At 38.4% G+C, this 14,005-nt stretch overlaps 1 protein-coding gene across 1 annotated transcript; it reads left to right on the top strand.

The window, feature by feature from the left end:
- Positions 1-147: 147 nt before the first annotated feature.
- Positions 148-3,008, top strand: LOC121055614. Its single transcript, XM_040528500.1, has 3 exons — positions 148-418; positions 1,657-1,871; positions 2,326-3,008. The coding sequence occupies exons 1-3, from the start codon at positions 148-150 to the stop codon at positions 2,905-2,907; spliced, it is 1,068 nt and encodes a 355-aa protein (XP_040384434.1). The 3' UTR covers positions 2,908-3,008.
- The last annotated feature ends 10,997 nt before the right edge of the window (positions 3,009-14,005 follow it).

Here is a 14,005-nt window from a genome sequence, read left to right as displayed (position 1 = left end):
TTGCTACTATTTTGATATAATTAATTCCTTTCTCCAGCCTTTTCGTTCCCATCCGTCGACTTTCCGATATGTTTCAATTTTATTAGTATAAATACATATGAATTTTATTAATATATATACATATGGATTAGGTTTTGAAGAACCACCATGGAGGATCTCTTCGATTTGCCATTGTTTGTGGAGGAGGACGACGAGGAGGCGGCGGCGGAAGCAGCGAAACAGAAGCGACGGGAGCAGAGCTTGAAGCCCCGGCGGCTGAGGCCGACGAGTTATCGGGACACGCCGGAGGTGAAGGAGAGGTGGGCGAGGAGTAGTGCTCTGGCTTCCCAGTATTGGGAGCATGACCCCAAGACAGGGATCAGCTACTACACGCGCGCCTGCTTCCTAAACCTCACCATCTTCGACCTTGACAAGGAGAGTATGTGTCATGGCCACATCAACAATCTAATTATTACTCCAGTCTATCATATTGTTGTTATCAATACACTGCAATTTTTTTTCTAGCACACTGCAAGATTACGCTCATCTCTAGCAATATTCCATAAATCAACGCACACCCACTATGCACATGATTTTGATAATCCAATCAAACACGTGGAGTGAAGGCAGGCCAATAGTTTCAGGCACATGAACAGGAAACAATGCAATAAGCACAGAAAAAATGATTTGCTCACCTTCTATCAAAGATTAGACAAAGATATCCGATTCATATCTTATCATGTATCTATTTGGGAGATGTTTTTAGTGGAGCAAACTACCTTAAAATTCACTAGATGGGATCCTCACTGACTGGAGAAATTTGATCATGTGCCACTCTTCACAGTGGCTCTTGATCATTCGCCACTCCTTATCTTGCAATTGATAACTTGCCACACTGCCCAAAAGGACTGTTTGTCACTTTTGGCATAGATAGTCAGTGCTAGTACCACCAGCAGCTAGGGTCTTGTTTTTCCAGTGATTGCAAAATGCAAATTGGCAGTAAATTATATCTCATTGGAGACCTTGCACTGGACGGGCTAGACACCGACGGTGAGTGACATTTAGGTGTGGGGGCCTGAAATGTTAGTGTCCTTGAGCCAGGGTGGTGGATGAGGAGGGAGATCATGTGATGTCAGGGATGATGGGGCCATTGGGGGGGGGGGTACCAAGCAGATAAATTGTAGTTTGCCTCCTGTGGATGAGATGCAAATGATCAATTTTCTCATTTCGGGCAGGTCCAAGCCAAACACAGGTAAGCTGTTATATGAAGAATTAGACAGCTCATACTGTTTAGGTTTTGCTAAGATGAGCAGATATTGCGATGGATTTAGTTCAGTTTCTCCCTAGTTGTAAAATATCCCATGCAGTATGCTATTGAACATATACTCTCTCTGACCTCATAGATCTTATTTAGCAAATGGACAGGTGTATGGTTGGATTTTCTGAAGTATATATAAGATTAAAAAGTAGCTAGATACTTTCTCAACTGCAATAATTTTGTTTCTGAAACAACTAAAATAATTTTCATTATTGTATTTCCGTAACAACTCAAAAGATAGGGACAACCCTGTTTACCTTATGAAAACTTTTGTCCTCTAGAGACATTATCAAACGTATACTTTTGTTAACACACTATTCTTCCCTGTTGCAAACTAACTCCATTTTCAATTTTGTCAGCGCAATATGGTCCAATGCATTTTACAGACGCAATTATCCCAGAGGATCACATTTTGACTAGCTCGTTAAATGTAATATCTCTGAAAGTAAAATCATCAGATGTTGGCTACCCTATCAATCTATATGGGACTGTGATAGTCAGAGATGGATTAGATTTTAACTGCATCACCATCTTCCGGCGCAATAGGAACAATTGCCAAGTTATCCAGTCAGAGGTATTTTAAAGAGTATCTCTTCACACTATTAATCTCTCCTATTTCACATAATACATCGAACTAATTTCTTTACAGTTATGTACAGTTAAAGGCATACTAAACCTAGCTACATTTGAGTTGTCTATATGCATGACTTGGACTAGTTTCATACAAAACACAAATACCTACTTTTTTTTATGTATTCAAATATTAAGTCATGTCATTATATTTTAATTTGATTGATCATGTCATCATATATAATTATTGCAATTAAATGATTGTGTGAATTTTGATGAGCTCAGTCCAAATTCTTGCCTAGGTTGCTAGCAAATCAATTTAATATGAATCTGCGTACAAGTTTAAGGTGGTTAATAAATAATAACAATACTATTATATTCTATGGATAATTATCATTTATTTTATATATATCATTAGTGTGACATATGGCTAACGTCTTGTGTAATTTTTCTTGTAGAATGAAGATATAATTCTCACAGGACCAACTAGAGGAATTGTTTTTTATGGTGAAATATTTTTTGAGATAAATTTGAAGATTAAGGAGAATGAAGAGTGCAATGACAAGGAATTTAGTAAAGGATTGCTTGAAATGAAAGTCTACACTCGTCGGTTTAAGATTGTGACTGAAACCTTGGAGAGTAGGCTCAGTGAGGTGGAACTTGTAACTGCTTGTGTTAAGGAAGCACTGGAGGGCACTGTTGAGATCAAGATTCTGTCAGATTCTGAAGTTTTTCATGGGAAAATTACGGCTTGCACAACAGATGTTCCGAATGATATTGTACTGTATGACAGTGATGTCGGTTCTCCAAACGCAGTTGGTGATGACAGAGTCGTGCAGCTGCTGCGACGTGTCGTAGCAGTGTCCAGAAAAGAGATGTTGATATTGAATATTCATGCCCATAATATTCATCAGAATCATGTCGTCAGTCGCAGTTTGAAGTTCACCCCATTCACTAGAGGCTCTAATGAGGACGAGATTAGCTGTGGTATTTACAAGATGCGGGTGAAAGTTGTTTGGTCAACCTTGTTGATGGGTTAGAATTATACTCTACTGAGAGTCTTTTTACAAGATGCGGGTGAAAGTTGTTTGTAAATTAACAACTTTGAGATGAATTAGAATTATACGCTATTGGGAATATTTTTCACAGATCTGGTAGCTTATGCTAAACTCGGTGGTGTAAATAATTAAACTTTTAAGCTAGCTGTCATGCCGAAATTGAATGTAAGTGGTTACAGGGCAGTTTTTTTGATAGCGTTTGTTTTTGACGCCATAGTTACTGAACACATGTTATCATTTCCCCGTATGTAAAGCTGAGATTAAGAGAGTAAATATCATGAAACAAACAAGTACTTTGACAAAACTATCTTTACTAATATAAAAACAAATGAAATTCTTTTCTACGCCAATGTAAAATGTATAAATTTAAAATTAGTGTAATAACTAAATGACCCAAATCACTCTAGGAAATTAAACGGAACATCAATTTTATTTAGTCACCTACCATTCATATCTACCATTCATATATAGGAAACTATTGTAAAAGTTTTTTTTCGTGCAATAAGCACTTCATAAATCTGTGTATTAGTTATATATATTTGGGAGCTCATCTTTCCCTAGTAGGGCTATGTTTATGATTTGCTCATCTTTTTGCCTTTTGTGGCAAAAACAACATGACGTATTTAGAGATGATAATTGATTTATGATTAAAACTTTTATAGACATGTGTTCTTATGACCTAAAAGCAAAGACTGAAAAATAAACTAAAATAAAAAAACTCTAAAATCAACTCTAAATTTAAGATTAAATATTTAAATTTTAGCTTATAAGTATAAGCAAAACCAAAAGATGAGCTCGTCGAGAAGTACTCCCTTCGTATTTAATAAATGACATTATTAACTTTTTTAGTATATGTTTGACTTTGGATTTACTATGTCCATCAAATTATTTAGATTTATTCTTGTTCTTTACTTCTCTAGGGACGTAGTTATTATGAAAAATTACTAGAATTTCTATCAATTTTTTAGAGGTACTCTAGTACTGTAGCTGCTTGTAATAACATGAAAACTAGTTAGTAACTGTATGATGTGAATTTACTTGTATTAGAAAAAAAAAGTGCTGTGTTTACTTGTGAATTTTTATTCACATAGTTACTTATTTTTACTCTTCCACAATGCAGTACTTGTAATTTCATGAAAATGAATTTTCATTTATGTTGATGGTTAAGTTACTCAAAAGCATATTTAATATTGAACTTATTTTTTAAATGTATTTTAAGTTAAACATAATTTTTTTAGAAAGAACAATACCAGACCTAAACATTACTACCTCCGTTTCATAATGTAAGATGTTTGATTTTTTTAGTTGCAACGTTTGACCATTCGTCTTATTTAAAAATTTAGTACAAATATAAAAAAATAACAAATCGTGCTTAAATTTATTTTGATAATAAAGTAAGTCACAAGCAAAATAAATAATATTTCATAATTTTTTTGAATGAGACAAATGATCAAACATGGGAAGCAAAAAGTCAAACATCTAATATTATGAAACGGAGGGAGCAGCAGTTAGCGAGTGCGTAGATTACAGTTCTGAGGAAGTAAGTAAATACTTTATAAATATAAATAATAAAGTGTTAACCCGAAATGGGCCGAAACCAAAGGAAGGTTGTTCTGGGAAGGCCCGGTCCAACTAACTGAGCAAGCACGCTCACGGACAGCCTACTGCTATTCGTTGCTTGGGTAGGGGTAGAGCACATAAACAATTAAACAAACACTCGCAGTGCGTGCGTGCGGCATGGCCATGGCACGCCGCCGTCTCCGCCTCTCCTCCTCCGCCTCCGGTACTTCCTCTCCGGTACTTCTCTCTCTCTCTTCATTTTTTCGCACCATTTTTTTCCTCTTGTCCTGGCTGGTTGCTTCCATTTCGCGAAATCGATCGAGGTTTGTTCCGCAGCTTAATTAGATCCAGGTAGGCCAGAGCCCTAGCTTACCTTCACGGTGCTCTCCACACCGTACCGCTCGCTAGGGTTACTTACCTGCTAGCTATTCGATCTTCCCGTTCGTCCGGCCAGATCCACAGCCGGCAGCATCGTGCATGCATACACGGCGTGCGCCGTCGCCGACCACATCTTCGTGCAGTCGAGGAAGCGTGCATGAGGTGTGGCATCCGCCTGAGACTTTGGTGCGCTGTTGCCGGCGCGGACGGCCTTCCCCTGCGCGGCCGCAACGCCTCCGCGTGTCCGTGCGTCCGCGCGGACCACGCCCTAGCCCCTTGCTGCTCGCGCCATGGCCTACCGTCACGGCTGCGACCTACGCCTCCAGTGACCGGGCGTCGACGGCAGCAACGACGCGGCGTGTGCCGGATCCGACCGCATCTTCGCGCCGTCGAGGATGCGTGCTTCGAGGTGTGGCATGCCGCCTGAGACTTTGGTGCGCAGCTGCCGGCGGCGGACGGCCTTCCCCTGAGCGGCCGCACCGCCTCCGCGTGTCCGTGCGTCCGTGCCGACCACGCGCTAGCCCCTTGCTGCTCGCACCATGGGCTATCGTCACGCCTGCGACCTATGCCTCCAGTGACCAGACGTCGACGGCAGCAACGACGCGGCGTGCGCCGGCGCCGACCGCATCTTCGCGCCGTCGAGGATGTGTGCTTCGAGGTGTGGCATGGCCGCGCCGTGCCAAGCTCGCTGGTCGCTGGGTAGGGGGGTTAACACCTAAGTAATAATCCATATGCATGCTTCATTGTAATGTTTATCATTTGATTGATCATCGTACATACATTTTGATATACTGATCTCCTTGTCGTCGTCTGATGACGATGACCTGACCCAATTAACCCTTCAATATGGTTAATTGGATAGTCCATGCTATTATATTTTTTACGGTTTTAAAATATGCCATTACAATTCATATATTTATAGATATGCCATTACAATTTAGGGTTAATTGGATCCATGTCATTACAATTTTTAAGGTTTTGAAATATACCATTACAGTTCATCTATTTGTAAATATACCATTATAATTTAATATATATTCTAGATGTGCCATGCATGCATGACAGTGATGCAGTACAGTTTAGTCGATGATGATGGTGATATTTGATATGATCCGTCTATTCATTATATTGATGTGGTGATGATGCAGGCTAATTGAAGATCGATCGATTGAGAGGATATGCTATTGGGGGCCATAGCAGAAACTGGATTATATATCAAGAGAGGAGTGGATGGTGACGGACAAGTTCCATTTCCCAATAGGTGATTTGGTGAGTTCTAGTATAGAAAACACCTATTCCTCTCTGATTAACAGCATCATCTCTCGAATCACAACTAGAGCAATGGAAACCATTGAGGGAAAGCCTGTGTGCATGCAAGGCTATTATGAGATCGTGCTATTTCCTAAAACTGGAAGTGATTTAGCCTTGAATCATGCTAATGGCCGTGTCCGCATCCTTTTTGATTACCACAATCTGTATCTGGTTGCTTTTAAGTCACACGGGATGTGGCACAAATTCCCGGACCTCGATCCTAAGATTGTTCCAGACTATGCAAGCAATGAGCGAAAGAAGTATTACAAGGTGAAGAACATTCCCTTTGAGTCCAACTATGGTGTTAGAGGTATGTCAGCCGATATATCTGAACTGAAAATTAGCAAAGAAACTCCAATCCGCATATACAAGACATTGAGCCTATATGATTCTGTTCAGCAAGTTGGAAGAGTCAAAATACCCGACCTACAGAAGATGCTATTTATGTCCTGCGCTGTATTTTCAGAGGTGCTCAGGTTCCCTCTTATGAAGAAGTAGGCTGTATACCTGATAGGTAGGTCAGTGAATGATAAGAGTAAAGTCAGGAAGGAGCACACAGTTCTCGTTCAGCGGTGGAGTAGTTGCTGCAAGGCTCTTAGAGAAGGAAGACAAGCTTTCGAGGTGATGCCTAATCTAGACATACACACGTTCGACGAGTTGCTTGCTGCGATTGGTGTTGTTTTGCCCATTTGATATACCTGTTGTCTTTTACTCGAAGGAAACTGTACATATTGACACGTCTATCGCTACCTCTTTTTTGAGACAAAATACTCCTAGAGATTATCCATTTCAGTACGCACCAAAGATCTTGTTGCAGGCTAGTATTGCCATTTGCGACGTACATGCATACATAATACATATTATGTTGGTGCTGTTTGTGCATTCTGCAAGATAAGCCAACTATTACGTCGTTGCTTTGCATACGCTCTCTAGCTATATACGTAGGTATGAAGAACTATCTTGTTTGTTGAGAAAAGGTAGGTATATAACTGAACATAAGTGTCCGTGCATGTTGATGCATGCATGCATGTTGATACATAGTACAATTAATTAACGAAAACCATGCATTTATATGTAGAAATTAAGAACATTTACTGGACATTTACATTATTGTGTTTTTCTGGATTGTTAAACTTAAATGTGCTTGGAAAATCTGATATCTCTCCTTAACTACTCTCTATGATAGGGATAATTGTGTTCTTAACCCTGCTTTGGAATACAATTGTGATTTCACCCTTCTTTTTGGCATTTTGGCCCTCGTCCTTTGAAACTGAAGATATGGTTTTCCCCTAAGCGTAAGTCATCTTGAATTCTTGATGGTGCTATATACTACCACGGTACCACCCTCCATCTCAAAATACTACTGTTTCATCTGTTATTCAAAATTTTCTCAACCCTGGTTCTATTTTGGCTATTCCCGATGAACTCCGCCACAACTAGCTGATTTGAATTCGATAGCAAAAGTTGATTGGAGTGCACGGCCATTGTAGCACCAAGCCACAGTGGCCCTGCACTACACGCGCAAAATCCACAAAACCGACTGTGTTTTTCTCTTGCACGTGCATGTGCATGCTTACATTACATAGATCAATCTGATTTCATTGGACCTTCATTACACGTAACCTATATACAGTTTCTGCATAGAAAGTTTACACACATATATATAAATGGTCAATCTATCATTAATAGCTATGTTTTTTTTATCATCATGCAATGTGAGAATGACTATTTGACATAAATCCGGAGTTTCTTGAAATATTTTGCTTAAAGTTCCTATAGTAATAAATCAAATCATAACAAAATACTCAATAAGATCATGTATAAAGAGTTGTACCCATAATTGTATACTTAATTTCAGCGAAAACAAACATTTAAATTTATAAACATAAAAAACGCTGTACCATTTCCGATCATTTTCATCCTGCTGCGAGCAGGATGCTTCTGTTTTGGGATGAACAGGGTGCTGACATCCTGGTGTGGATTCTGGACTTTTGTATGGATAGATCAATCGAGTTGGGATTTATGTTTTAGACAGTCAAAACAAAGCAGCCCAAGCTAGCTCCCCTTGTAGAAGGAAAGTCTGAAATGCAGCCCAATTCTAGCCTGCAGGCCACGCGCCGGCCCGATCGTTACTGATGAAGATTGACGTGAAAAATATCTTTTTCACCGGGCCTCCGAAGAGTCCAGTTGAATTTCTTGTGACAGCTTCATTGCTTTTTGCTGAAATTAAACATAAGTAAAGCAATTTAGTAATGACTAAAAATGATTTTAGGTAAACCTTTTCAGGTAACGACTTAAAAGAGAAATTACGGTGAAAACTCCCCAAAAGTTAAATCAAAATTTAAGTTATAAAATTTAAATTTTGGCTTATAAGCGTCAAAAACGAGGACTAAGATTCTAGAGAAGTTTAGTACTACACATTTTACTACAATAATCATTGTTTTAGACAAAACACATAACATTAGAACATTTATACGGAAAATTGTGGCTAGAGTTAAAAACCTAGTGAAAGATACCCCTTCAATTCTAATAGATGGCACCATTAACTAAATTTTAAGTATATGCTTGATCGTTTACCTTATTTAAAATTTAATGCAAACATATAATAATTTATACTTAAAGTACATTTGTTCATAAACAAGAAAATAAATAATAATGTAATTGTCTACATGTGAAAAATGGTCATCGCTATCGTTATCTATTAAAGACCGGAGGCTACAGATAGGCGCTGATGGTACCGCGGGTGAACTAGTTTTGTGTTAAAATTTGGTTTATTTAGTTAAGTGGTCAAATATAGACCAAACTTTAATGGTATCATATAAAAAATATGAAAGTAGTATTAGACAATGCATGGGAGACAAATAAGAGAACCGATAAATTTTCAATGGCGAATAACGATGATCCGCGCTGCGTGAAGAGGCGGCTAACGAGAGAGGCCCCACCACTACGATATTGGAGTGTAAACTTTGCAACGAAACAGCGACTGCAGCTGAACATGTACTAACCCTGTCATCAGCTGGAGTGTAAAGTGGCAGTGCAGATAGTGCCAGATATATCCATGTGAGACACCCCATATTGCCCTAGACAATTAGGCATGGGTGTTAATTTGTTGATTAATCCACCTTGATGAGCCACAACGATATATGATGGACATGAAGGAATAACCATGAGCACTGATCTACTAATAATCATTAATCATGGTGCAACTTTTAGGTGAAGAACGTGGGCATTATTCATTAGAGTGCCATGACCTTTCTCTCTTTTGGGAGATCTGATAGGAGATTACCTGTAGTTTTTTAAAGGCTAATTTGATAGGTGTTCCTGTGTTCGAGCATACCACACATTTCTAGAGTAGCATATGTATTTTTTATATATTAATATTAAAGGCTATTCATGCCGTTCGTAACCTAAATTCTCTTGTTTTTCGTGCACACAAAATAAGTATATTTTTTTTACTAAAAATTTTTATAAAAATTCTTTAAAATCAATTTTGATTTTTTATATCTAATAATTAATTAATGATATATTAATTTACTGCTATGTTTTTCGTGCCGGTTACTGACCTAATAAATAACAGGACCTCAAAAGCATATATAGCATAGCAACTGTCAAACTGACGTACAAACTTTTACTTGATTAATACTAGAAAGCAGGTGTGTTGAGGATTAAATTCATAGAAATGCAAAAAATTTGACAAAACGCTGACAACATCGTAGATTTAAAATAGTACTTACTCCATTCCATATTTTAAGAATTTATGATTTTATCTAGATTCATCAACTGATTGGTGTATATGGTCAGTGTGTGCGTCTAGATTCACTTAATATAGGGCTACAGATTTAACACACGAGGTTTATTGCAAAGGTCCATATTGATCCCTATTGGCCCAAAATTCGTGCATTTCAAAATGTCGATGGCTATTCGCTGGTTTTTCACGACCAATGCCTGCATGTTTTTCCACATGATCGGTTGACAAATGGCGGCAATATCATGCTGTGCCGGCACATGCTTAATTGTATGTAACACTGTCATGTCCAGAATAATGGAGTACGATTAAGAGCAGGTACAATAGCATACTATAAGCATAATTTAAAGAGATAAGAGTAGAGAGAGAAGAGATGTGAGCTAGTAATTTATAGCTAGCTGTACGTGGACTCCAAGACAAAATATGTGTATGATATGTGGGACCATGTATTGATGTTTTCTAGGTAACTATTGTATTAGTTGACAATTAGATTGACTATAGATAAATTAGAGCTAGTAATTTGCTATACTATTGAACTTGCTCAAAGAAGGCATTGGCACTGTTACAGATTCCCAGGCAATGAACTCCCAATTTAACATCAATAACATCCCATCCGTTTGTGTCTATTATCAATTGCAATATGATATCAGCCCACAAACTTGGACCATAGCTAGCTGCTCGATCGTCCGAATGAGCATGTTGTGTAGTAGCAACGATATTTTCTAAATGTCGTTTATCGATTATAGATGTACGTTTTTTGAGTTTCTAAACGGTATATTTGGTATAAAAGTTTTTATATTAAAAATCTTGAAAATCTTGTGCGGCACTAGTATGTACACTGTTTTTTATAACCAACTACGTGACAATTAATCACATCTTAACTAGGATACGTTGGAGTGTATAAAGTGAACTGCCCATATTTTTATGCTTTTATATTGATCGATGCATGCAACTTAACATAGTATCAAAGACAAAGGTCTTGAGTTCAAATCCTGGATGACAAAACTACAACCTACTCCAATATTCCACGTTTGAGACTTGAGTAGTCTCATGATTTAAAGTAAAACTAAAGTGTAGGCTGCATTGACCAATTAGTTAATGAAGTATGACTTGTCATAGTTGTAGCAACCATCCAAAGAACTACCTAAACAATTGTGGCATACCTAAATTTTAACGTGACAATTTATGGCTCTGCGCCAATCAGTTCTCTAATTCCTCTATTCCTCCTGGTGACAAGAAAACGAGACTAAAGCAGCCATAGATCTTTTTGTTTGTACTTTTATTTAGCAACTATAAAAACAGAGCTGGACAACCAAACTGACAAAAACAAACTCTAAAGTTAATCCAAAACCAAATTCTAAAATTTAAAATCAGCTCTCATGTTAAGCACACACTTAATCATAGACCGACATGGCCATAACCAATCTCATAATTTCAGTGAAATTTCTCACTCTATATATGCAAGTGGCTGCCTTGTTTATTGATTACCTGCTGATTAATTAAAGCAAGAGTCCACATGATTCTCCAAAATTAGTTAATAAGCAGTACATCGTTGGGGTACTTTGTACGGTCGAACAATAGTATACGGTTGCATCTATCCCTTCTGTCTCGCGTCCTAGGTGCTATCTGAAACACCAATGCGTGATGTTGCTTTGTTTGCGTCCAGCCCTGTTCAGTTCCTAAAATCTTTTCCTAAAAACATCACATCTAATCTTTGGACACATAAATAAAGCATTAAACATAGATGTAAAAAAACTAATTGCACAGTTATGACAGAAATTGTGAGACGAATCTTTTGAGTCTAATTAGACCATGATTAGCCATAAGTGCTACAGTGACCAACATGTGCTCATAATAAATTAATTAGTCTCAAAAAATTCGTCACGCAGTTTCTTGGCGGAATCTGTAATTTGTTGTTTTATTTGTGTCTAAAAACCCCTTCTGACATCTGATCAAACATCTGACTTGGAATCTAAACACAACTTGAGAATCCTGCCCTGTAAAAAAAAAATTGAGAATCCTGCCTACTTGACATGCACCTCCATTTTATTGGATTAAGATTTTCTGGCTTAACCGTTGACGCGTTCGTCGATAATTAGATCCCATTATCTATGAGCCCACGAGTCAATGACCGCGTTTCATTCATTTTACGTTAAAAGTGTCTCATTTCTGTACATATGTTTATTGAAATTCACGTTCAACTGGATATGCAACTGAGCATGTCATCTCGACGTGGTTACATTATAGGACACCTCCATTGGGACACCATTTCATCGCCTACGAAGCTGAGCTGCGATCTGAGGCAGCTTAGTCATAATTTTAATTGCATTTATGTATTTATTTTTGAATTATCATACTAGTGTGTTGGCCGCTTGTCTAATCAGTTCCTTTTTTATTTGAAACTCGTCTAATCAGCTTCTTAAGGTTGGAAGAAATATTGCTCTCCCGTTTACTCCACTGTGTCCGCGTGTCATGTAACCCACAAGTCTTTTTTTTTTGGCTAATTAACTTTCCACGTCTGCTTGTTATGCCTCCGTTCCTAAATACTTGACGCCGTTGATATTTTTATAACCATTCGTCTTATTTAAAAATTCAAAATTATTAAATATTTTTATATCATTTTATTTATAGCTTACATATTTAAAAAAATTGAATAAGATGATTGACCAAACGTGTATAAAAAAGTCAATGGCGTCAAACATTTAGGGACAGACGGAGTAACTTACAACAACAACCATAATTGAATTTTAACTCTTATCATGCATGGTCTTTCATCCTAGTCTATTTTGTAGTATTAATATTTGAATCACTAATAACATAGATATAAAAGGTTTTATCTATAATTACCACAATTGTTTTCTTTTGCTGATAAATGATAAAAGATAAAATATTGTCTTATTTTTAATAGCTATTTAATATTATAAATAATGAAATTAACTACTATATAGCTAAAATCTATTGTCTTATTTTGCGCATGAGCGGTTTGGGGGGCCTCCGCGATAAGTGAAACCCTGCATGAAACGATGCGATAAAAAACGAATATGATGAAACGTCTTTACACCTCACCTGAATCACGATTAACGAATACAATAAGGCACTTACAGCTTGATGGTCCTAACCTAATGTTTGTTCGAGATCGAAAGAGTGCCCTCGGGAGACTACAAGTTCCATTTCCCAATAGGTGATTTGGTGAGTTCTAGTATAAAAAACACCTATTCGCATTTTTTCCTATTTTCCTTCCTTATTTTGTTTCTCTTATATATATTCCGAATCCCAAATATTTCCCTACCTTTTTTTTTCTTTCTATTTTCTCCAATCCCGTGGGCCTTAGCGAGCCCAGATATCGTTATGGTTTCAACTTACGAACCCCAACCTCATCCGTCTCTCTCTCTCTTTTATAAGTCCGGAGTAACCCTAGCCCTAAGGGCCTCTCGTCCGTGGATCTGGACGACGGCGTCCTGCTCCTCCCCACGCCCTCTCGCCGGAGTAGGGAGCTCGGCGTCTCTTCCACTAGCGACGGGCGGCCTTCTCCTGTTGCCGGGGGCAGGCAGCCTCCTCTTTCCCCAGTTCGGGACGCCACCTCTCCAGCGCAGGATCCGCGGGCGCGGCGAGCCTTCCTCTGTCGGAGCGCGGCGTCCTCCTTCAGTTTCGACGAGCGGCCTCCTCCTCTAGCCGGCTGTTAGGGCCTGTCCCCCTCGCCGGAGTTCAGTGACTCCCTCTCCTCGCCCCCTCCACCTCCGGTGCTACACCTGGACAGGGTGAGTTCCTTTTTCCTTCTTCCCCTTTTATCTATTTTAGTGTTATTTTGCACTTAGCTCGGATCTGAAATTTTTTATGTGTGGTGAACTGGTTTGGTTACTCAAATTGCTGCTAGTTATTTTGATGATTCAAATGGAACTTGTTCAGGTATAGGGTTCTTTTTATGCTAGTTATGCTGAAAATCCATGTTCACCTAGCACAAACAATACACCTATTGTACATATACATTCCAATAGTTTGGTATTCAATCATGCTCACTCCTCTCCTCGTAATGTGATTGAACGTGCATTTGGAGTGTTGAAGATGAAATAGCGAATTCTGTTGCAC

The sequence above is a fragment of the Oryza brachyantha genome, chromosome 10, assembly GCF_000231095.2.
Source record: "Oryza brachyantha chromosome 10, ObraRS2, whole genome shotgun sequence".
Taxonomy (NCBI): domain Eukaryota; kingdom Viridiplantae; phylum Streptophyta; class Magnoliopsida; order Poales; family Poaceae; genus Oryza; species Oryza brachyantha.
The sequence above is the reverse complement of the archived record's forward strand: the minus strand, read 5'-3'. Positions and strand labels throughout refer to the sequence as shown.

Coding starts and splice junctions, on each gene's coding strand:
- LOC121055614 (XM_040528500.1), top strand. CDS start 148: ATGGAGGATCTCTTCGATTTGCCATTGTTTGTGGAGGAGGACGACGAG. Junction 419..1,656: donor CTTCGACCTTGACAAGGAGA/GTATGTGTCATG, acceptor CAATTTTGTCAG/CGCAATATGGTCCAATGCAT. Junction 1,872..2,325: donor GCCAAGTTATCCAGTCAGAG/GTATTTTAAAGA, acceptor TTTTTCTTGTAG/AATGAAGATATAATTCTCAC.